The sequence below is a fragment of the Apium graveolens genome, chromosome 5, assembly GCF_009905375.1.
Source record: "Apium graveolens cultivar Ventura chromosome 5, ASM990537v1, whole genome shotgun sequence".
Lineage (NCBI taxonomy): Eukaryota > Viridiplantae > Streptophyta > Magnoliopsida > Apiales > Apiaceae > Apium > Apium graveolens.
In genome coordinates, this window is record NC_133651.1 from 212,464,496 (window position 1) to 212,489,977 (window position 25,482).

General features: G+C 33.5%; 3 protein-coding genes across 3 annotated transcripts; all 3 read right to left on the reverse strand.

The window, feature by feature from the left end:
- Positions 1–1,846: 1,846 nt before the first annotated feature.
- On the reverse strand, positions 1,847–4,003 carry LOC141661580 (uncharacterized). Its single transcript, XM_074468589.1, has 2 exons — positions 3,439–4,003; positions 1,847–2,981 (listed from the first exon to the last, which is right to left on the reverse strand). The coding sequence occupies exons 1-2, from the start codon at positions 3,724–3,726 to the stop codon at positions 2,415–2,417; spliced, it is 855 nt and encodes a 284-aa protein (XP_074324690.1). The 5' UTR covers positions 3,727–4,003; the 3' UTR covers positions 1,847–2,414.
- A 12,615-nt stretch (positions 4,004–16,618) lies between these two features.
- Positions 16,619–17,446, reverse strand: LOC141660656 (uncharacterized). Its single transcript, XM_074467643.1, has one exon. It carries the CDS (start codon positions 17,444–17,446, stop codon positions 16,619–16,621), a length of 828 nt encoding a protein of 275 aa, XP_074323744.1.
- A 2,049-nt stretch (positions 17,447–19,495) lies between these two features.
- LOC141661581 (ent-kaurenoic acid oxidase 1-like) lies at positions 19,496–23,521 on the reverse strand. Its single transcript, XM_074468590.1, has 8 exons — positions 22,642–23,521; positions 21,095–21,572; positions 20,733–20,996; positions 20,563–20,652; positions 20,391–20,469; positions 20,196–20,302; positions 19,970–20,091; positions 19,496–19,859 (listed from the first exon to the last, which is right to left on the reverse strand). Exons 1-8 carry the CDS (start codon positions 22,866–22,868, stop codon positions 19,757–19,759), a joined length of 1,470 nt encoding a protein of 489 aa, XP_074324691.1. The 5' UTR covers positions 22,869–23,521; the 3' UTR covers positions 19,496–19,756.
- Positions 23,522–25,482: the final 1,961 nt, after the last annotated feature.

Genomic DNA, 25,482 nt, shown 5'->3' on the forward strand with positions numbered 1-25,482 from the left:
GCCTGGCCTTGCCTTGTGGCCGCTGTTATTTTAAAGCCTGAAAAGTAGGGGGTATTAATATATATTCCTAATATAATATATATTGACATTAAAATCAATATATATTCCTAATTTTATGTTTTTTATAATCAATATATATTCCTAATTTTATGTTTTTTATAATTTTTAATTTTTTTAAAAAAAATTGCACTTAATAATTTGCCCCCAATAAAAAAATTTGGACATCAAAAAATGTTAAATAGGTTCAATTTTTTCCTTACGAAAATTTAAGGGGTCATTTTTAATTTATATGTAATTTGAATATATATGTATTTAATTAAACTAAAAATTTAAGGGCAGTCGAATATGAGGATCTTCCTGTTTTTAGTATAATATGTTTTGCAACGTTCTACTCATAAAATATTTAAAATTTTCAAGATTTTTAATAAAATAATAATATTTATAAAATATTATTCACAAAATAATACCTGTGTTTTATGGGCATAAAAAACAATATAACATGGTCTTCAAGATTTAAAAATATTTTCCGGTCTTCCTAGACCTCAGCTATTTTAAAAAAAATATTTAGATTATCCGGCATGTAAACATTGTATAATAGCAAATTATAATGTAATGTAGAGTTTGTTATTTATATCTGTAGTAGAATTTGGCAACCGGAAGATATTAGTTTATCTTGTGTTAACAAAAAATGAACGTCACATTTCCTTAAAAAAACTATCAACGATTTTGAAAACACATGGGCGGAACAATTCTACATACCCAATAATTTAAAATTATAAACAACAATAAAACCCAAAAAAAAATTGTTGGAAAAACATTTGAATCAGTTGTCTTTGATCTACTAATAACTGTTTGGTGACAAGCAAGTTGGCGAACCAATTACGACTTAAAACTCAATTCAACCCACACGGTTGCTTTTGTTGTTCATATATCTATTATTTTAATCGATTTTGTTCCCTACGTCTTATACATATGCGCTGAACTTTCCACTCACAATCAGCTTGAATTATTTATATATTTAGTTTGTTGGAATTCGAAATGTGAATCATTTACGAAACTAAAATCTATATGACCCAATTGCTTTAGTTTTTCTATTGCAGTGTTTTAGGCATGGGTGCATCCGGTTTTTAATATTAATGTGTGTACATGTATAATGATGATAGTGAAGCATTGCTTAAATTAAATCTCCCCTTGTTTTTTTTTTATAAACGAGGTATGTTTGAATGTGACAACACATTGTTTTCTAATAGAATATTTTTAATGTTTACGTCATACTCAGGAGAGAATAACTAGGGAAGATCAGAGCGGGTTTAATGATTAACTTTCGGTTGATTTTAAGAATTTCAGTTAATTAAAGTTTTATATTCTTAATTATCTTAAAAAATTAAGGTTTTTACATTGTCTTGAATTTCCTATGGTTCAAACACACCATGTGGAGTTCTTCGATTTACATTATGCCGAATGTTTCTTTCCATTTTTTGTTTTAAGAGAAATGTGAGAGTTCACAAGACAGTTTCACTACGTCATGTAAAAAATATATAGTTAATTATTAAATGGTAAAAGTCATAGAGTAAACATGATTAAAAGTTAGCCCTACTGATCATCATCGTCAAGAAATTAGGTTACTTTTAAACAGTGATCTGAAAATATTTAGGATAAAAGAATCAAACTATGTCGATCATGAATCGAACATCTTTATTTACATTACATTAGTATTAAAATATAAACTCAAAAAAATCAACTAACAATTTTGTTTGTCAAAAAATACAACTTAACATTGATCATTCATAAACGTAAATAAGATAACTTTAATAATAAAGATTTATATGTTATCGTCCCAGACATGTTTGATTCTCGCTCATCTCAAATATTTGGTAAAAAGGATATTCACATATAAGCCTTAATTATTCAAAAAAAAAGGAACCAATTTACCATTCATGTACAATAGGATTATAGGTTCTCAGAACTGAATGGATAAACCTGGAATGCAGAAATCAATAGGAACAAACTTTTGGGGGCAATGCATGAGTTGCCAGTGAAAATCACGTGAATTTCCCAACTGCCAATTTCCTAGATTCCAACTTGTTGTCAACTGTCGATACAAGATTAACTTCAGATAATGTGAACATCAGCTAGAATCAATCTCAAAAGCAGCCCCCCCCCCCCCCCCCCTTTTGTCTATTTTCTTATTCAAAGCTTACACATCTTTCTGTCCCCCAACCTGAGCAAAGAAAGCACACTTGCACTTATTTGCTGACCAAATCAAACACTACGTACATGGAATACAAATTTGTTTTACTTGTCACGTATTATCCTTTTCGTCGATATGTCGATATATATATACACTTAATTTCTCGATCAAAAGTGTATATATACGTGACAGCAACGTACACATCAAAATCAAATAAATAACGTCACAATATTCGGATGACATTTCGTTGATTTCTCTGCAGAAGTCCCTCGAGCACCACCCTCTTCTTGTGTTCATCGGAATTTAAATCCGGCACATTGGAATCCTCCAGACCAGTATTGACAATAACATTACAATCCACTGCCGTTGGTAACCAGGGAATCATGTAAAACCATGCAGATGTGCAAAGAATGGCATACAATTTACCTAAAAATAATATTAATACTAAAATCACAACTATAACCGATAATCCAATCATCAAATTTGAATCCAGAGCTTCTTTACTTTCATTATTCTCGTGACTGACAATGTCGTTACCATTTTTACGACTAGCCAGCAATTTGGGTTTTTTCTGAGGCGGTAGACAGGTTTGATCAACTCGAGCAGTGACGACAGTACTAGGATTGATGTTTTCCGGTGGTGAGCTTGATTTGCTAATTGACCTGGTTTTTTTGGCCTCTTTTTTCCGGCTAGAGTTTTTCTTATCATACTTGGCTTTCTTTGCAAAAGAATTTAAGTGATTCATTTCACGACTTTCGAGGATGATTTCCTTGACAGTCCCCACCCTTTTCTGAAATACATAAAAAAATTAAAAGGAAAATTAGCCAAGCTGGCCTTTTCTCTAATACATAAAATTAAAAAGGGAAATTAGCCAAGCTGGCTATACACTATATAGATGTAACTTCTTTCACCAATCTCCATCTCTCCAACATAAATATACATATTATGCCTACATTACATTAGAGTAACAAATTCTACGAACATGTTACTTAAAAAGTTCCTGCAATACAAATTATCGGTCACACAATACTATGACTACATGTCACCGGTAATTAGTTTATCTAAAAACTTTAAGTTGTGATGATAAAAAATTTGTAATTTGAAGTCTAATATAAATTTTATCAACTGCACCAGCGATACAAATAATGGGTCACACTATCAAAAATACGAATATGTAGGTTTATACGCCAAGGATTACTAGTTTGTTTTGTTTAAAATAGTTATAATACAAATGATATGAACATTACCTTGTAACTACTAATGGCGTTGACTCCGATAGGCAATCTGTATTTCTTGGAAGAAGTGATGTCCTTGTTATCCAGCTTAACAGAACATGATTTGCTAATCGGATCGAAGCTACCGGACATAGATAAATCGACAGGAACAGTTTTGGCGTCAGATTTCTTGGTCCAAAGCCTGCTGGGCCAAGAAATGAATGAGTTTTTCTTCTTCATTCTAGTCAAGCTACCAGTTTTGACCAAGTCTTCTTCGATGTTTTTGTTTGAAGCTCTTCTGTAACATCCAAAACATGCCATGATGAAGCTTTACCGGCCAGGGTTGTAAGATTTACGACTGGCCGGCCTGTGTTTTATATTTAGTGGGTTGAGGAGAGAGTTGGGTGCGGAGCTTTTCTTCAATTTGATATGGCTGCACTTCTGTTCAGCTCACAAGTCATAACTACTGGAATCATATATATATATTTGTGTACGCCATATATACTCGACTAATTTTATTTTAACTTAGCAAGGGTCTGTTATCGTCTTCGAATCTTTTAGCCCCGATTTGTAATAAAGATACTAATTTGTAAGCCTGTTTTCTAAAAATATAGCATCCTTGCAAAATACAAATACAACGATATTCCATCATATATTTAAATACAAGTATGTGTAATTATTTAAAAAAAAAACCTCCTAAATCTCATGGTAGTCAGTCACTAGTCAGAGAATACAAGGTGAGGATGGGCCGGACCACATTGGTGTTGTATGAATTTTGCGAGTGTAAATCTGTAAATTATACTCCCTCGGTTCCTCCCATTTATTTACACTTTCCTTTTTGGATGTCCCTCTCAATTGTTTACATTTTAAAAAATTTCAAAAATAGTAAATTTTTTATAATTTTTAAATTAACTACATCTACTACTTTCCTCCACTATACCCACTTTATACATATAATATTAATTGGTCCCACTACTTTACTCATTTTTTCAAATTTTCTCCACTATTTTATAATTTTTCTTAAACTCCGCGCCCCACCCAAATGTAAACATTTGGGACATTTGGGAGGGGACAGGGGAGTAGTAGTTATTAATATGAACTACAGGATTACCACAATGAGTATGGGCCAGAATGTGATATAGCCCACAAACAATTTGGAGCCCCTGTGCCCAGGCAATATGGTTTTGGATCATTTGGCTATCTGGTTTTAAAAGTCAAGATAAAAAATGACGATCATGTTGTAATATACTAGTTTTAATTTTAGAAGGGGCTACTAAATTTGAGAGGGAAAGAATGATAATCGGAGGGAGATAGATAGCATATTTTTAAGATGCTTGGTACCAATTTTCATTAACCAAAGGCCATGTATTTATAGCCAAGTTGAAGAACAAAAACATTAAATGCATTATCAAAATTTCTACTCCTAAGACTAGCTTTACTATTTTACCATTGACTTAAAAATTACAATTAATTATAACACTCCCCTTTAATTGTCATTTAACATGGATCATAGATTGCCTCGTTAAAACCTTGTTCAAAGAAAAACCCAGTGGGATAAAAACTTTGACGAAGGAAAAAGAGTACAATCACCCCTGGAAAACTAATCATTCTCTGAATTTTGTTGTAACAAATTCTTGAGTCGACGCATTCCAATGTTATATCGTAACTTCCCAAATGTTTAACTTCCCAAATGTTGAATTTGGTAATGATTTCGTGAATAAATCAGCAAAGTTGTCACATGACCGAATTTGTTGAACATCAATTTCACCATTCTTTTGAAGCTCATGAGTGTAGAAGAATTTTGGTGAAATGTGTTTTGTCCTGTCTCCTTTGATATATCCTTCCTTGAGTTGATCAATGCATGCAGTGTTATCCTCAAACATAATGGTAGGACTTCTAGTGATGTCTGGTAATCCACATGATTCCTGAATATTCTTGATGATAGATCGCAACCAAACACATTCTCTACTGGCTTCATGAATTGCAATGAGTTCTGAGTGATTTGTTGAGGTTGCCACTGTAGTTTGCTTCGTGGATTTCCAGGAAATGGTTGTACCACAATATGTAAATACATATCCAGTTTGTGATTTACCAAAATGAGGATCTGACAGATATCCAGCGTCTGCATATCCAATCAACTGAGATGTTGATTTTTTCGGGAAGAATAATCCAAAGTCTGTTGTTCCACGGAGATAACGAAATATATGTTTGATCCCATTCCAATGTCTTTACTGTTGGATTTTTAATCGTAGCGGGGGCATGGTAAAACACTTTTACACACATAAAATCCAAATAAAAGCATATAAATCGTGGTAAAAACATAGGGATCGATTACTAACCTTTAATATGCGATCCAAAAGCAACGTTCGGAGATCCTTAGCAGCTGCTCCTCAAACGTGAAGCACTCCACCGGTATCCACCAAGAAAACGACGTTAAGGAGGAGGAGGAGGTGGAGAGAATTTGTTTTTCTAAAACTTTTGGGTTTTTGGGTTCGAATAAAAATAGGGTCTATAATAGTATATTTATAGGCAAAATTTTCAGCTGAAATTTTCCCATAAATATTATTATTATTATTATCCCATTTATTATTCTCATTAATAATTAAAACACCTTTTAATTATTAATCTTTTTTCTAAACACTTTAGAAATAATTCTCTCTCTTGATTTAATTTCCAAAAATTAAATTCTTAATTAATAATATTAAGAACTTTTCTTAATTAATTTATAATCAATTAAATCTCATTTAATCAATTATTAAATTTGCCAATTAATTATTTATTTCATAAATAAATAATTATTAGCCATTATTAATTATTTCCTCCACCATTAAATCAATCTCTTTTTATGGTGTGACCCTGTAGGTTCAATATTAAGCCGGTAGTAGAAATAAATAATAATAAAACTATTTTATCATTATTTATATAAATTCTCTAATTTATTAAATATGATTAATTAATTAATCACATTTATTCTACATCGTGAGGGATACTTCTCAGCATATCGCGACTATCCGGATAATATGAGGATACTTCTCAGCATATCGCGACTATCCGGATAATATGAATTCACTGCTTAGAATACCAAGAACCTATTCAGTGGATAGTTACCGTACAATAAACTCCTTCTACCCTACAATGTCCCGATTAAATACAAGGCATGGATCTCGTGTCAAGCCTATCTAATTCAATCACTTGTTTACCATTTACTATGCTTAGTTCTATGCAAATTAGAAACTCCTTTCTAATTTCATTTACTCTGGCCAGAGATTCCTGAACTAGCATAAGTGGATCAGCCTTGAACATTCGCTTCCTTCACTGGAAGGGGTAGATCCTTTATTGATCATACACTATATTCGTATACAAATTCCTATACCCAGTAGAGCCCTAATAATTGTCCCTGGAGACGAAGAACTAAACCAAAGCATAGTTCAGTGTACACAAGATGACTATGATGACCTCAAGTCTAAGGATACTTGTACAACTATCACTATGTGAACAACTGCTGACACGTGAGTGAACTCCATCAGTTGTTCAGCTGTGCGAGTCATGTTCAGTTAACTTTTTCTATAATAAGCACCTACATACTAGCTATAGTGTCACCACACAAATGTCTATGAGAACAGACATCCTTAATAATGAAGCAAGCATAGTATGTACCGATCTCTGCGGATTATTAATTACCAGTTAGTAATCCTACGACCAGGAACTATTTAAGTTTAGAGTTATCATCTTTTAGGTCTCACTATTATGATCTCATCATAATCCATAAAAAGCTTTACTCTAAACTATGGTATATCTTATTTAAACACTTAAATAGATAGAGCCCGTAATAAAAAATAAAACAAGTCTTTTATTAATATCAATGAAATCAAAACAGATTACACAGGAAGTTATTCCTAAATCCTAATTCATGATTGGACTTAGGACATATTCCTTTCAATCTCCCACTTGTACTAAAGTCAATCACTCTGGTATCTAATACCCATCTTGTCTTTATGACGATCAAAGTGACTTTCATAAAGTAGCTTTGTGATTGGGTCTGCTATGTTGTTATGTGTGTGAACTCTAATTCAATACAATACAAGAAATGTTACCGCGCTCCCACTAACCCTTTTGTAGACGCATGGTTCATCTACGTTTTTGATAAAATCAAACTCTTTGATTGTCTCATCAAAACGAATGTTCCATCTTTCGAGAAGCTTGCTTTAAACCACATATGGTTCGCAGTAGCTTACATACTAGGCTTTCATTTCCCTTGGAAAGAAAACCATCTGGCTATATGCCAGATCTCATAGTCGTAGTAAGCAGCAATCGCAAGCAAAATCCGAACTGATTTTAACAGGGCTATAGGTAAAAGGTTTCATCAAATTCAATCCATTGTCTTTGTTTGAATTCTTTTGCCACAAGCCTGGCCTTAAAGGTCTCCACCTGGCCATCCACTCTAATCATTCTTTCGTATACCGTATACATAGATTCCATTCCGGATTTCATGGCACTATGCCATTTCTCCAAGTCAACACTACTCATAGCCTCATTATAGGTTACAGGGTCGTCATCATCAATGATCGACAACTCATTGTCATTCTCAATGACAAGGCCATAATACCTCTCAGGTTGGCGAGACACTCTCCCTGACCCATGAATGGGCTGTTCCATAAAAGGTTGTTCAGTCAGAACAGGTGTTTCCACTTGATCCGTAGTAGTTTGTGCTTCTTGAACTTCATCAAGTTCAATTTTGCTCCCACTGTTTCCTTCAAGGATAAACTCCTTTTCCAAGAAGGTAGCATGTCTGGAGACAAATACCCGATGATCGGTGTAAAAGTAATACCCTAAAATCTCTTTAGGATATCCCACAAAACTACATTTTACGGATCGAGATTCCAGCTTATCTGGGTCAACTTACTTGACATAAGCTGGACATCCCCAAATCTTAACGTGTTTAAGACTCGGTTTCCTTTCTTTCCATATCTCATACGGAGTTTGAGGAACAGATTTGGAAGGCACCATATTCAGTAAATATGCTGAGGTTTCCAATGCGTAACCCCATAGGAATACTGGAAGATTCGCATAGCTCATCATGGACCGAACTATGTCTAACAAAGTTCGATTTCTCCTTTCAGATACCAATCTGGAGGAGTCCACTGGGAGACTATACCATTTACTTTGAGATAATCTAGAAACACTCCATTAAAGTATTCACCACCTCGATCTGATCGAAGAGTTATAATACTATGTTTGGTTGTTTCTCCACTTCATACTTATATTCTTTGAACTTTTCAAACGCCTCAGACTTGTGTTTCATCAAACACATATCCGAATCCAGATCTATCATCTATGAAAGTAATGAAGTATGAAAATCCACCCATGGCTTGCTTAGACATTGGTCCACATACATTTGTGTGTACCAATCCTAGCAAATCTGCAGCCCTCTCTCCATGTCCACTAAATGGAGACTGCAGTGCCACAATAAAGTGAGATTTTCATCATCCCTTTTCTTTTATTAGTTTGTTCAATCTGAAGTAAATTATGTCACATATATACAGACCATTATTTAAAGCACCACGTCTATAAAGAATATTATCTCTAAGAATAGAACATTCATTATTCTCAATAATAAATGAAAATCCAGCCAAGTCTAACATGGGAATAATATTCCTCACAATCGAGGGAACAAAATAACAATTATTTAAAACAATAGTCTTGCCCGTAGGCATATGTAAATTAAATGATTCTACATCTTCAGCAGCAACTCTTGCTCCATTTCCCATCAGTAGAATCACCTCCTCTTCCTCAAGAGTCCTACTTATCCTTGGTCCCTGCAACAAATTGCAGATTTGAGAACCACAGGCGGTATCTAATACCCAAGTAGAAATTTGATTTAATGACATATTCACTTCTATCATGAACATACCTGAATCAGAAGCAGTAGTCTCACTACCCTTCTTCTTCTTCAATTCTGCAAGGTAAACCTTACAGTTCCTTTTCCAGTGCCCCACCTTATTACAGTGAAAGCAAACAACTTTGCTCTTGGGGTCTTCAGCTTTTGGTGGAACCGGCATTTTCTCACCTACTTTCTTCTTCTTGGAAGAGTTCCTCTTCCTATTCTTAGGATTGGAACCTTCACCAATTAGAAGAACAGAACTCTTCTTACGGGGAAAATTCGATTCCGCAGTCTTCAACATGTTGTGGAGTTCAGGCAGGCTGACATCCAACTTATTCATGTGAAAGTTCACAACAAACTGCGAGAACGAACTCGGAAGCGATTGCAAGACCAAGTCTTGGCTCAGCTCCCCATCCATGGCAAAACCAAGTTGTCCAAGACGTTCAATCAAATTGATCATCTTAAGTACATGGTCATTCACAGATGATCCCTCAGACATCCTACAACCGAACAACTCCTTCGATATCTCATATCGAGCTGTCCTCTCCGCCACATCATACAACTCTTGTAGGTGCATTAGGATAGTGTGAGCATCCATATGCTCATGTTGCTTCTATAGCTCAATGTTCATGGAAGCTAGCATGATGCATTGAGCAACATTTGTATCATCTATCCACTTACGACACACAACATGTTCATCATTATGTGCATCACTAGCAGGTTCAGTAGGCTTAGGTGAGTCAATCACGTATTCCAGCTTCTCAATCCTGAGAACAATTCTCAAGTTTTGAAGCCAGTCAGCATAAATTAGGACCAGTCAATTTGTGAGCATCCAGTATGCTCCTGAGTGATAGTGCAGAAGACATAATGTATATTGTAAATCTGTAAATGATAAACACATAACAACACTTAGCAAATATTCAATTTCATTTCAAAATACTATATGAATCGGGTCTTTATTCATAAGTGGCTCCCACTAGTTTATCTAATTTATTCAACCCCCTACGTGAAAAATTAAGCATTCATAATGCTAGTAGGAATAGGGATCCTACATTCCATTACACAACCCCGGATGTGGCACGAACCGCCATGTAATGTTCAATAGGCAGACAACTCTTGTCAATTACATCTTATGTTATTCCCTAATCAAACTTTAGCCTCTTGAATAATTGAGTCTCGGCTGTGGCACGACAAACTCAATATTCTAAGTCAAGTCTAACCCAACATTCCGTACAATTGAATCAGTCCCCAAAGGCCCACGGCTGTGGCACGTACCGACCTTTAGATTCTTATTCAATGTACACATCTCTATGTAACAGACAAGTATTTCTTATTTCGAAATCAAAGCCCTCGGCTGTAGCACGAACCGACAATGATTCAAAAATAAGAACTACTTTTCTATCATGTTGGAAGGCTATGACCGACACAAGCCCGTTGTGTCATTGGCCAATTACTACTTGATATTATTTAATTTTAGAGGGATTATATTACGTTACAATCATAATCATATTATAAAGAGATTCTTCCTTTTAAATTAAATATTTCAAATCAATAATCAGATGATTCCCAGATCGGGTGGAGCATTGCCAAGAGGCGTCATTAATAACCCTTTCTTACAGATAGAAATCTGTTGTTGACAGAATCATCCTTTATCTCATATCAAAAATTCATATTCAATTACGTGTTTCATAAACACAAGAATCTCATGATTGTATTCATAATATTATTCTTAAGGTTATGAAACAATTTCACTATACTAGGTTGTCTAACAAACGCCTTATGTTCATTTAAGTTCACCTAAATCTATCATCGCATGATAAACTAAGCATATATCACATATATTAACATGAATAAACATCAAGGTAGGCATGTTATATCATCTAGCACATTAGTCTAAGCATTATACATCTCTATGTATCACATGAAGCATTTAAAAGCAGTTAAAACAGTTAAAAAACAGCTTTAAAACACTTACGAAAATATAAACAGTTCAAAACTTTTATATCAACTAAAATTGATCACTCCATTAGATCCGTCTCGGAAAAACGAATCCAACGGTATATTGCACGCCTAAAACGGAGTTACGAAACTCCCAGAAAATCAATTTTAATCTGGACAGTCGGGCTGTAACGCATTACAGGAACGCGTTACAAGCCCTGTAACGCATTCCGGTGATGCATTACAACCCTTTTAACCAATTAAAAGGTGTAACGCATTCCGCGAATACGCCACAGGGTGTAACGCATTCCCGGAATGCGCGCCACCTTTTTTTTTATTTCGATCGCCGCGCAGCCGCCCATGGAAATCCGTGCCTGACAGTTCTGACAGCCGTACCTTTTCTTTCTTTCCCTGCAGCAGCATCAGCAGACAATACAAACATATATATATACTATATATACATATATTTATACTTATTAAATTACGAATTTAATTGTAAGAACTTCAAAAATTCATAATAAAAAATCTATACATCATAAAATTATGAAAAAAATACCCAGACGATCTACAACACTTGTAGAACCAGATCAACATTCAAAATTATTCTGAGAAACGATTTCTCATCAGACAAAATTAATCCATGATATAACTTGTAAAAATCATAATTAATTCATACAAGCACATAAAATTCTGAAATTTTTACCACAGATCTATATGCATACAACCTATGCTCTAATACCATTGTTGGATTTTAATCGCAGCGGGGGCATGGTAAAACACTTTTACACACATAAAATCTAAATAAAAGCATATAAATTGTGGTAAAAATATAGGGATCGATTACTAACCTTTAATATCCGATCCAAAAGCAACGTTCGGAGATCCTTAGCAGCTGCTCCTCAAACGTGAAGCACTCCACCGGTATCCACCAAGAAAACGACGTTAAGGAGGAGGAGGAGGTGGAGAGAATTTGTTTTTCTAAAACTTTTGGGTTTTTGGGTTCGAATAAAAATAGGGTCTATAATAGTATATTTATAGGCAAAATTTTCAGCTGAAATTTTCCCATAAATATTATTATTATTATCCCATTTATTATTCTCATTAATAATTAAAACACCTTTTAATTATTAATCCTTTTTCTAAATACTTTAGAAATAATTCTCTCTCTTGATTTAATTTCCAAAAATTAAATTCTTAATTAATAATATTAAGAACTTTTCTTAATTAATTTATAATCAATTAAATCTCATTTAATCAATTATTAAATTTTCTAATTAATTATTTATTTCAAAAATAAATAATTATTAGCCCTTGTTAATTATTTCCTCCACCATTAAATCATTCTCTTTTTATGGTGTGACCCTGTAGGTTCAATATTAAGCCGGTACTAGAAATAAATAATAATAAAACTATTCTATCATTATTTATATAAATTCTCTAATTTATTAAATATGATTAATTAATTAATCACATTTATTCTACATCGTGAGGGATACTTCTCAGCATATCGCGACTATCCGGATAATATGAATTCACTGCTTAGAATACCAAGAACCTATTCAGTGAATAGTTACCGTACAATAAACTCCTTCTACCCTACAATGTCCCGATTAAATACAAGGCATGGATCTCGTGTCAAGCCTATCTAATTCAATCACTTGTTTACCATTTACTATGCTTAGTTCTATGCAAATTAGAAACTCCTTTCTAATTTCATTTACTCTGGCCAGAGATTCCTGAACTAGCATAAGTGGATCAGCCTTGAACATTCGCTTCCTTCACTGGAAGGGGTAGATCCTTTATTGATCATACACTATCTTCGTGTACAAATTCCTATACCCAGTAGAGCCCTAATAATTATCCGTGGAGACTAAGAACTAAACCAAAGCATAGTTCAGTGTGCACAAGATGACTATGATGACCTCACGTCTAAGGATACTTGTACAACTATCACTATGTGAACAACTGCTGACACGTGAGTGAACTCCATCAGTTGTTCAGCTGTGCGAGTCATGTTCAGTGAACTTTTTCTATAATAAGCACCTACATACTAGCTATAGTGTCACCACAAAAATGTCTATGAGAACAGACATCCTTCATAATGAAGCAAGCATAGTATGTACCGATCTCTGCGGATTATTAATTACCAGTTAGTAATCCTACGACCAGGAACTATTTAAGTTTAGAGTTATCATCTTTTAGGTCTCACTATTATGATCTCATCATAATCCATAAAAAGCTTTACTCTAAACTATGGTATATCTTATTTAAACACTTAAATAGATAGAGCCCGTAATAAAAAACAAAACAAGTCTTTTATTAATATCAATGAAATCAAAACAGATTACACAGGAAGTTATTCCTAAATCCTAATTCATGATTGGACTTAGGACATATTCCTTTCATTTACATCGGAGCAGAGCTAAATCTAGTCAATAAATTCACAGCAAATGCAATATTTGGCCTTGTATTATTTGCAAGATACATAAGTGCACCAATTGCACCTATATATGGGATTTCAGGACCAAGAACCTCTTCATCGTCTTCTCGTGGTCGAAATGGATCTTTATCAGGCTCTAAAGATCTAACCACCATTGGAGTAGTTAATGGATGAGATTTATCTATGTAAAATCTGTTCAAAACCTTTTCTGTATATGTGGATTGGTGGAGGAAAAATCCTATTGACAAGTGCTCGACTTGTATCCCAAGACAATATTTTGTCCTTCCAAGATCTTTCATTTCAAATTCTGTTTTTAAGTATATGACAACATTATTAACCTCTGTAGCTGTTCCTACAAGATTTAAATCATCCACATATACAGAAATAATCACAAAACCAGATTGTGATTTTTTGATAAAAACACATGGAGAAATTTGGTTACTAATATACCCATTCTTTTGTAAATAACGACTTAGTATGTTATACCACATACGACCAGATTGTTTCAGCCCATACAATGATCGTTGAAGTTTAATGGAGTATATATGACGAGGTTTCTTGAACTCATCCATTTTTAACCCTTCTGGGATTTTCATAAAAATTTCACTATCAAGTGAACCATATAGGTATGCAGTAACGACGTCCATAAGACGTGTTTCCAATTTTTCTTTAGATGTCATACCTAATATAAAACGAAAAGTAATTCATCCATCACTGGCGAGTATGTCTCTTGATAATCAATTCCAGGCCTTTGAGAAAACCCCTGTGCTACAAGTCGGGCTTTATATCTCATAATTTCATTTCGTTTTCTTATGAATACCCAATTATTCCCAACAGGGTTCACACCGATTGGTGTTTGGACAACAGGTCCAAATGCTTCTCTTTTACGTAATGAATTTAATTCTGTTTGGATTGCGTCTTTCCATTTTGGCCAGTCTTTTCTTCGACGACATTCATCCATACTTTGTGGTTCAGGATCAGAATTTATGTCTACATCCAATGCTGCGAAATACACAAATACATATCGATTATGGCTTTACTTCGATCCCATAATTTCATATCATGCACATAATTTATTGAAATTTCGTGATTGTTTAACCCCGTATCTTCAGGGACTGGAATCTCTTCAGGAGATAATACCACTTCAGGGGTATTTGCTTCTTCTGGAGCATGTGCCACTTCAGGGGCAATTTTCTTTATTTTTCTTTTTCATGGTGCAACATCTTTTGCACCGACCGGTCTACCACGCTTCAGGCGTGGCTTTGATTCTGTAACCAATTCTTTTGTATCTGATTTTTGAATTGGTATATCTATTCTAGATGGAGTATTTACTGCAGGTATATGAGATTTAGTTATATTTTTAGAATCGTTAAATGCGTCAGGCATTTGGTTTGCGATATTTTGCATATGTATAATTCTTTTAACTTCAAGTTCGCATTGACTGGTACGTGGATCTAGAAAATATAATCCTGATGCATTCCATGTTATGTCAGGATTAACTTTATTTGAATGTTTATCTCCCCCTAAGGGAGGAAACATAGACTCGTCAAAATGACAATTTGCATATCTTGCGGTAAATAAGTCTCCGGTTAGAGGCTCCAGATATCTAATTATAGATGTGGAATCAAAACCAACATAGATACCCACTCTTCTTCGAGCTCCCATCTTCGATCTTTGTGGTGGAACAATCGGTACATATACAGCACTTCCAAAAATTTTGAAGTGAGAAATATTAGGAACTTGACCAAGTACCAGTTGTAGCGGAGAATGTTGGTTGTAAGAAGTTGGTCTAATCCTAATAATATTAGCATCATGAAGTATTGCGTGACCCCAAATAGATGTAGGTAATTTTGATTTCAACAACAGCGGTCTTGCAATAAGTTGGAGTCTTTTGATAAAGGACTCGGCTAACCCATTTTGTGTATGTACATGAGGAACTGGGTGTTCACTGAGATTCCCACAGACATGCAATAGTCCAAAAGTTGCAGATGTGAATTCGGCGGCATTATCTAAACGAATTGACTTAATGCAATGATATGGGAATTGAGCACGTAATTTGATTATTTGGGCAAGTAATTTTGCAAAAGCATCATTACGAGTTGAGAGAAGACAAACATGACACCATCTAGTTGAGGCATCGATTAATACCATGAAGTACCTAAATGAGCCAGATGATGGGTGTATAGGTCCACATATGTCGCCTTGGATCCTTTCTAGAAAAGTTGGGTTTTCAAGCTGAACTTTAGGAGTGGATGGTCGAGTAATCAATTTTCCTAAAGAACATGCTGAACATGGAAGGTCATTGTTGGAAAGAACTTTAAAATCTTTAAGAGGATGACCAGTAGAATTCTCTATAATACGACGCATCATAGAGACGACAGGATGGCCTAATCTTTCATGCCAAAGTGTAAAAGATTTTGGATCTATGAGTTTGGAAGCAATGACATTGTGTGACTCAATAGTTCTAATTTTCATCATATATAATCCTGAGGAAAGTGAGTGAAACTTTTCTAAGATTTTCTTGTTTGTAGAATTAGCAGAAGTAATAAGAAGATATTCTCTATCAGCCTCAGAGGTAGTTTCGATGTGAAAATCATTGAGTCGGATATCTTTAAAACTAAGAAGATTTCTAGTAGACTTGCTAGAATATAATGCATTTGGAATGTGTATGTGAGTACCATTAGGGAGGATAAAACTAACTTTTCCAAAACCTTCGATTATATTAGATACGCCGGAAATCGTTCCGACTTGAGCTTCGATTTTGGTTATTTGGGTAAAATATTTTCGGTTCTATAGAATCGTATGAGTTGTACCACAATCAACAATTCATATATCTTCAGAATCCATTCTGTATATAATTAAGAAACATAATTTATTTGATAAGAATAAAACACAGTACATAGTTCAAACAAAATAAAGCACACAATACACACTACTATAGTAATTATATGAAACTAATCTTCAGCCTCCCATATGGGAGTTTCGTTAGGTTCATTCGGACCATTAATGCTTATTCCTCCAGTTGTGATTCTCGGGAAATCATCTATGTTATTGTTGGCGAAATTTGTTTCTACCATTTTCTCTTTTGATTTTTGTGAAGATTGGTATAGCTTAATAAGATGATCTGGGGCATGACAATTACGTGTCCAGTGCCCATCCATGCCGCACCTATAGCAAATATTTTCAGTTTTTCCTCTTCGTGATGCCTTTCTTTTACTCTGTGATTCAGATTGCCACTTCCGGTGACCAGAGTTGTTATATGGACGAAAATGCCCGTGGCTCCGACCTCGTCCACAGTACCGCCCTTGGCCCCGTCCACCTCTATACCCTTTTTCACGTACATTCTGCTGGAATGACATATTATTTACTTCAGGTAATGGGGCATATCCTGTTGGACGGGATTGATGATTCTTAATCACCAATTCATGATTCTGTTCAGCAACGAGGAGAGTTGATAGAAGATCCCCGAACTTAGTAAATTTTCGCTCCCTGTACATCTCTGCTAAGTTGATATTGTTGGGGTGAAAAGTTGATAGTGTTTTATCGATTTTTCTTTTTTCCGTAACTTTCTCACCACACATAATAAGCCTGAAACTTATTTTGAAAAAAGCAGAGCTATATGCTCGGACACTCTTAAAATCCTGAAGTCTTAAATTAGCCCAATCATTTTCAGCTGCAGGTAGATAAACTAGTTTCTGGTGATCGAACCTATCCTTTAGATTTTCCCATAAAATAAAGGGATCCTCGACTTCTAAGTACTCAGATTTTAAATCTTCATGCATGTGGTGTCGGAGAACAATTATAGAGGTAAAGTTTTCTTCGGCTGTGGATTTATTTTCTGCCTTTATTGTATCGCTTAATTTCTTTGAACCCAAGTGCAACTTTACATCTTGTACCCATGATAAATAATTATCGCCAGAAATGTCCAAGGCAACGAACGACAAGCTTGTAATATTTGTCATACTAAATCTGAATTAACATGAAAATTATTAAATTTTAATTCATCAATGTAAATATTACATAAAATCCTAGTTAATCGGGTGCGTTAACAAGTACGCAATAATCAATGTATATATCATTATTATCATTGATATTATAAACAAATCTATATATAAAATGACAAATGGATTTTCACCCGCCATACGGACGTCTGCGTATGCAGGTTATCTCCGACCAATAATAAATTAAAGTGGACAATCCTGCATAAGTTAGTTAGGGGCAAAAAAATTATTATCCGATAAGTATGCAATTTATAAATTAAGGTTCCCACTATAATTCGGTATTACCCAAAATTAGATGGTACCGTAAAATAATTTTAATAGGCGGTGCTCCGGCCATATATATTTAAATTATTAGTAGAGGGTGTAACCACGTCTACTCTGGTTATATATATTTGAATTATATGTAGAGGGTGTAACCACGTCTACTCCGGTTATATATATTTGAATTATATGTAGAGGGTGTAACCACGTCTACTCATATATATGTATATTTAAATTAAAATTATACCTTCTCAGTTTCGGCAGGGCTTCATGCTGATAACGTGTTGTATTATACTAGCTTTAATTTTAGAAGGGGCTACTAAATCTGAGAGGGAAAGAATGATAATCGGAGGGAGATAGATAGCATATTTTTAAGATGCTTGGTGCCAATTTTCATTAACCAAGGCCATGTATTTATAGCCAAGTTGAAGAACAAAAACATTAAATGCATTATCAAAATTTCTACTTCTAAGATTAGCTTTACTATTTTACCATTGACTTAAAAATTACAATCAATTATAACAGATCCTTTCTTTTTTCACAAGCAAAACCAAGAGAATCTTAGTTAAACATTATGACTTCACGAAATTTAGAAAATCTTATCAGAATAATTGTTAAATTAGCATAGCCATACTGAGAATATTATTTTCGTTTTAGCTATACAAAATTAATTTTTTCTTTTGTAAAATAGAATAAATAAGGAAAATACTTTATTTCTTGTGTGAACTTTTATTCATGAGTTTCTTTATCTATTTATTAGTGATGAAAAGTGAAGTAAATATTTGGAACAATTAACTGTATTGTGACAATTGCAGAGGAGAACTGGAACCAAATTGCTATCTACTTGGCTCATTATGGTGCTGCTAACTATGATCAAATAGTTGTCGTTGAACAAGCGCTTGGTAGGATTTTGGAGCTTTGGCATTTAGACATGGGGTTTGGTCAGTTTGGGAGAAGGTATTCCGCATATGTTACTTGTACTCTTCATTTCACCTTCAATACCTACCTCGAACACTCAATACTCGGAGATGAACACTCATGCTTAGACTCTTATTTTAATTAAGCCGTCCGAAATTTTAAATAAGTTTTTTAATTTTCAACATATTGGCTCTGCCCCTCTTAGAATAACAGCATCTGCCATTTTGTGAGCGTTAAATCTGTCTTGGCCTACTATACACCCAATAAACCAGTTGGAGTCAGTTATCAAACCTTTTGCTGGATCTTACAATCATTTCTTTGTTAATGGGGTGATTTTTGTTTACCTTGTTGAGGAACCAGAGTTCCTTTTGCATACCATGTTGCTACCACACAGTGGCTTAATGTTGTAATCTTTACATCTGAGTTTTCCGACCATGCCAGGGAACTGACTTTGATGCACTGCTTCATTTAGGGAGTAAGTATATGTGCTTTGCTGTCAAGGGCTCTAATGATTGCAACTATCAGTATTTAAAAATAACACAAATGTAAGTTTGGAGGATCGATGTTAAGACTGTCAATACAGTATATAAAAGGAAAGTTGCTCATAGCACCACCTCGGGCTTACATAAAAATATAAAAGCAAGTTTGGAGGATTTATAATGTGCCAAGTCACCGCACTAATCTCTTAAGATTAAGATTTTCCTGGTACATAAACAAAGCAAGACCATAGTATGATCCATAAACAAAACATAAAACGAACTACGGATACCCGAAACAAAATATGAAGATCAGGAACACTAAGATAAGCAACTAGTACATATTATGAAAAGAACTGCTGATAGTCATTATCAAGTGTATAAGACTTGATAACATGCCAACTTCTTCTCCTCTTTCCCTTAAATCTATGACTTCTTAAGAATCACTTGGAACTCTCCTGATTTTTCCTAGACAATTATCTTTAGGCCTGCAATGGGGTAAGAACATCAATGGACACGCGGGATTATCTCTTTCAAGCCTACAAACCATGAACGAAAAACAAACATACATTAGTCATATATTACAAAAGATAAACTTTCTATATTAGTCCAAAGAATACCATAAACATTTGCAAATATAGCTACTTACTCATAGTTAAGAAGGAAATGATGAAGAAATACTGAAATTTCGAGCTTCGCAAGATCATTTACGGGGCAAAGTCTGCTTCCTGCTCCAAAAGGAATGAACGCTCCAGCTTTTGGTGTGAAATCCTTTTATAGTTGACCATATAAGGCGTATGAATCAACAAAACATACAAATACATGTATATGTGTGTGAGTGTGAGTGTAATCCAAAGAAAGAACATGAAACCTACATCCCATCGTGATGGATTGAACTCCATAGGCTCGGGATATAATTCGGAATCATGGTGAACAGTCCTAAACCAAACTAAAGCTTTCCAACCTTTAGGAATCAAATAACCTGGCCAAAGTATTTTGGTTTGTTGATATAATTATTTTCATATAACAAGACCATTATGATGTAAATTTGAATTATTCATATCACATACCGTTTATTTTCACATCTTTTTTTGCCTCTCGAAAGACAGTTAGTGAGAATGTTATTAGGCGAAGTGTTTCATCGATGACCTATAAACAAACATAGAGTTTTTATAAGGAAGTACACTTTTTATTTGAAGAATCTGAACTATATGCTCAGAAAGAATTAACACATTAAAGTACCTTCGAAAGATAGTCCATTTGTCTATATTCTTTCAGCGTCATTCCGTTCTTATTAAGCGGTCTATTCTTCGCTATAGTCTCTTGCTCCGCCTACATTCCCATCAAACTTTACAATTAGGGATAATTAGATTCACTCCCCTTGCCCCACCCCCGTGTACAGAAATAATTACCTTGGCTTTTTGAAAAAAATCAGGATTTTTTTGTAAATGGACTGTAGCCCACATAATAATATGCCCAGAAGATTCATGACCAGCATTCAAGTACATGAGAAGAACATCAATAATTTCTTCATCATTAAGTTTCCTACCATTTTCATCTTCCACAAATAACAAGGCATCCATCATATCTTTTTTTATTGATACTGCATCACTCTTTATTCGTGATCTACGTTCATTCAATATAGATTGGAAAATAGCCACAAGTTTCTTTCGTGCCTGAAATTTACGATATAATTTTTAGTTACATATAAATGATATTGATGCAATATTGAACCATAACATAAGAACATAACTAAAAAAACTAGAACATATACCTTAAGTGCGCTATAGTATGCAAATCCGGGAATATTTATCGCCATGGCTCTAACTCCATAGTTAAGTGTACTATACTCTCTTTCAAGTGACTCGAGTACAACTTCCCTTTCAGAGCTCAAAAAGATGTACATAACAATGCGAAAAGTGAGCTTCCTTACTTCTGTCAAGAACTCGATTTTCTCCATTTTGGACCATTTATCCAAAGCTGATTTTACTAGATCTTCAATGTAATGCATATATATTGTGAGTGCCTCGTTACCATTTATCGGTGCAGCTGTTAAACGTCGTAGTCGTTTGTGTTCTTCATAAGAAATGCCAATGAATGATTTTTCACCCATGAGTTTCACCGTGGAAACAGGCCATCCTGGCATAAATGTCTCATCGTCTGTTAAAACTCTTTTACAAGTTTCAGGTGTTGTAACTATTACACTGGGGTTCCCAAACATAAACGCCTTAAAAATACCAGTTTTCCCGAATCTGTAATTTGTAAAAAGTTAGAAAATATCTGATTAACAAATATTAAAAAAATACTAAATTTACAGAGTAAGCTGCTGCTACAGTTTAGAAAATAGTATACAGAGTAAGCTGCTGCTGCAGTTAAAGGTGTTAGCTTAAATGCTTATGTATTCATATTCTAAATGGACTGACTTGATATAATCGAAATACTTCAAGAGAGTGTACATGCATATAATAAACGAAAAGGTCTTTTTTAATCTGATACTCCTAAACAAAGTTGACAGCTAAAGCTTTCGATCAAGAGGAATCGATACTGATAAAGACAATGATTGTAGTGTACATACAAATCGTAGGAGAAAACCAGAAAGTTGTAGAAACTTACAAAAATCAACTAATAATTTTTACAGGAAGACACTAGTGAACCAGGGAATACAACAAAAAGGTTACCTACCAATTGAAGTTGGTAGGTTGTCAAAAGGTTGCCTACCAAGATTGTCAAAACTTGCCAATCCTTGGCAACCCTTGGCAACCCTTGGCAACTTCTTAAATTAGCAAAAAGTTATAAAAAACATCTAAAGTGTATATTACTCAACCCACTTTTATATTGAACTAAATATAAAATTAATATAGAGGGACCACATGGCTAACCTTTAAAGTTGCTTAACTATTGGAGCAAAATTTCAATAAATGTTCATGGCAAAATTTTAATAAATGTTGTCATGAAGAGTGACATGGATGTGAGAGACAATTAAAAAATAATATATTTAATGATTTGTCATGATTTGACAACTTTGTTATTAATCTCTATTGGAGATACTCTGAGAACTTGTATATTTTGTATACAAGTCCACCTGTTTGTAATATTTGATGCAGCAAATATTTACCATGTATATAGACAAGTAAATCTGCATTTACTATGTGAAAGGATAAGACCAGATAAACCTATATTTGTAAAAAAAATATAATGTTTGTTTTGGAAACACAAGTTGAGCTGTGACATGTTAACTCTGATCAGCCTGTGAACACACGCATATATCTATCTATACATGTGTAAAAACATACAAACAAAAAGAAGAAGAAGATGCCTAACCTGTGAATAAAGCTAGAAACAAAGGAATCAGGATTGCGGGACTTGAAAGCTATGAGAAATGACCACATATTTCCTATGAATGGCCAACCCATGTCACCCGGTGGAAGTTGATAGTGTTTCTCACCCAGTTTGTAATCGTAAAACCAACCATTAGCCCCACGGAGCAATCCCAAAACAACACAGAAAATTGCTACATAAAACACTAAACTCAACCCCATTTCAACCATTATGTGTATGTGTTTGTAGAAAATGAGAGTGAGTTGGAATGAGAGAGTTGGTACTCTATTTATACACAAATTGGATGCTATCAGGCGGTTAAATATATTATAAAATAAGTCAAAGGAAACGGGAACCAACTATAAATTAAGCAATTCCAACAATTTTTTTATTTATATATTCAGGGAATCCTCTCTGCAAGCCCACTAGTGAGTGAGGGGTACCTCGCCACTTGACTGACCCTTTAGAAATTAAGCAAAAACAGCTACTAGCCTGCAACTCCATGAAACTAAAACCACCAAACACAGCAGTAAACCAACTGGAAAAAAATGTAGTGTTGCTAGGTGCCAGGGGGGTGTCAATAAATGTCTGGTTAAAATGATTTATATCTAAAGGACTATCAATTAAAATCGTTTAGAAGTTTATGATTTTAACTCATGAACACTTTGACAAACAATTCAGGATGCATAAGTTAATTAAAAGAAAAAGGATCTGTACAGACTAGATTATTTTGATGTTTAAGAAACATAACATGAAAAATTTCACTCAAGTGAACAGAATTTGAATTAAAAAGTATAACATGTATTCTTTGAAATTATTGTAACCTCTTACATCTAGAAAACATTAGTTATGGTAGCCTTAAGATCAAAGGATCTTCAAGATAAAAGAAAATAAATGTTGAACTTCATGATTAAGGAAAAAAACTCACTAAAATTAGCAAGGTGGTGAGCTGTTAGCACTCTGAGCAGCAGGGCGGTGTGAAAATTGAAAAAATTGAAAATAAATTAGGGTCCTCGTTTGCATAAACAAAAACTAGATTGTGAATATAGTGTGACGATGACAACTTGGACAGACAACTAAGAATGTTATCAGAAAGTTGGCCATAGCTATACAGACTCTACTATTTTGATGTTTAAGGGTCATCTAAGAAACGTAATATGAAAAATTCCCCTGAAGTGTACATAATTTGAATAAAAAAAGTATAACATGTATTCTATGAAATTTTTGTAACCTCTTACATCTAAAAAAATATTAGTCAATAATTTTTCTATAATAGTTGGGCAAAAAATTTAAATTAGTTATGGTAACCTTAAGATCAAAGGATCTTCAAGATGAAGAAAATTGAATGTTGAACTTCATGATCAAGGAAGAAAACTCACTGAAATGAGCAGTGAGCAGTAGGGCGGTGTAGAAATTGAAAATAAATTAGGGTCCTATGAGTGTAATATAGTACACTGATGACAGCTTGCAGAGACAAAGAAAATTTGAAAAAGTTGATTATATTTGTGATGCATGATGAATTCTGCACTAAAATTTAGTTAAAGAATAAATTTTGTAATTCTTTTTAATCCTTTTTGGTAGTTAATTGTATAAAAGTATATATTGTATTTATTTTTCAATTTTATCATTCAATATGATTGTTTTAAACAAATTTCTTATTTTAACACTTTGTATTCAATACAATGTATTCTATTTGAAAATATTTACACATATTTTGACTATAAATCCATAAAAAATATTTAGTTATCAAATATGTATACATATAACTACACATTCATAAGAAAACATATGATATAGAGTTAAATGGGTAAATGTATTTGTTTTCTAAAATTTACTATCATATAAATCATAGACATAATTCCTATTTAAACGCCTATATGATCTAAATATTTTTTATATAATGGATTATTATTTATCCCTCCTATAACTTATGGGAAATAAAATAAATTTAAATGGACGAACTTGAAATGTCAAAAATATAATATGAAATGTTATGTATGAGATATAAAATATATAATAGTGGAATAATTATTGTGAAAATAAATAAAACAGTGTTGTAGCACACAAAAATGCATAAAATGCATGAAAATTATTTTTAATTTTTCACAAAGTAAAAAAGAAATTGTTGGCCAAAATAATTTCTTAAGTTCTTAAAGATGTGTCCAAAGACCTAAATAGGTATTAGAACTTGTTTTAATTGAATTTAAATAAAATTGCTACGTCTATTTTATTATAATATTTTTTTAAAAATCAGGTCACTCCAATAGTTATAAATATATAGGCACATTACCATATTAAAGTAGCGATCAACAAAAAATTTTGGACTTTCTATTTTATAAATACCAGTTTTATAACGGGTCCTAATTATTATTTTATGTTATATATATATATAGTTTATAATTTATAATTTTAATAAAATTTTAAAATAGGTAATAACATTTTTCATATTTTTTATGATTTCTTTTTCGATATTTCGAATTTTCAGATTTTTATGATTTAACTTTTTTTTTTGGAATTTTCGGGATTTGTTTCATATTTTTTAAATTTTTCGTAGAATATTTAACGGTGCTAACAGATAATGTTATGTTTGAAATTTTCTAATTAATTAATAATCATTTTAAAAAAATTACTCGGTAGGCTATAGGTCATTGAAATAAAATAGTCTATTAACCCTTACTGAAAATATACCAGATTTTTTTGAATAAATAGTCCAACCATATATTGTAGATATATAATTTATTCAAACATATTTGGATTACTGGCCTGATCCCATAAGTCACTGAACAATATTATGCAATGCTACAAATTTACGATCCCCGAACTAAGATAAGATAAACCGAAATA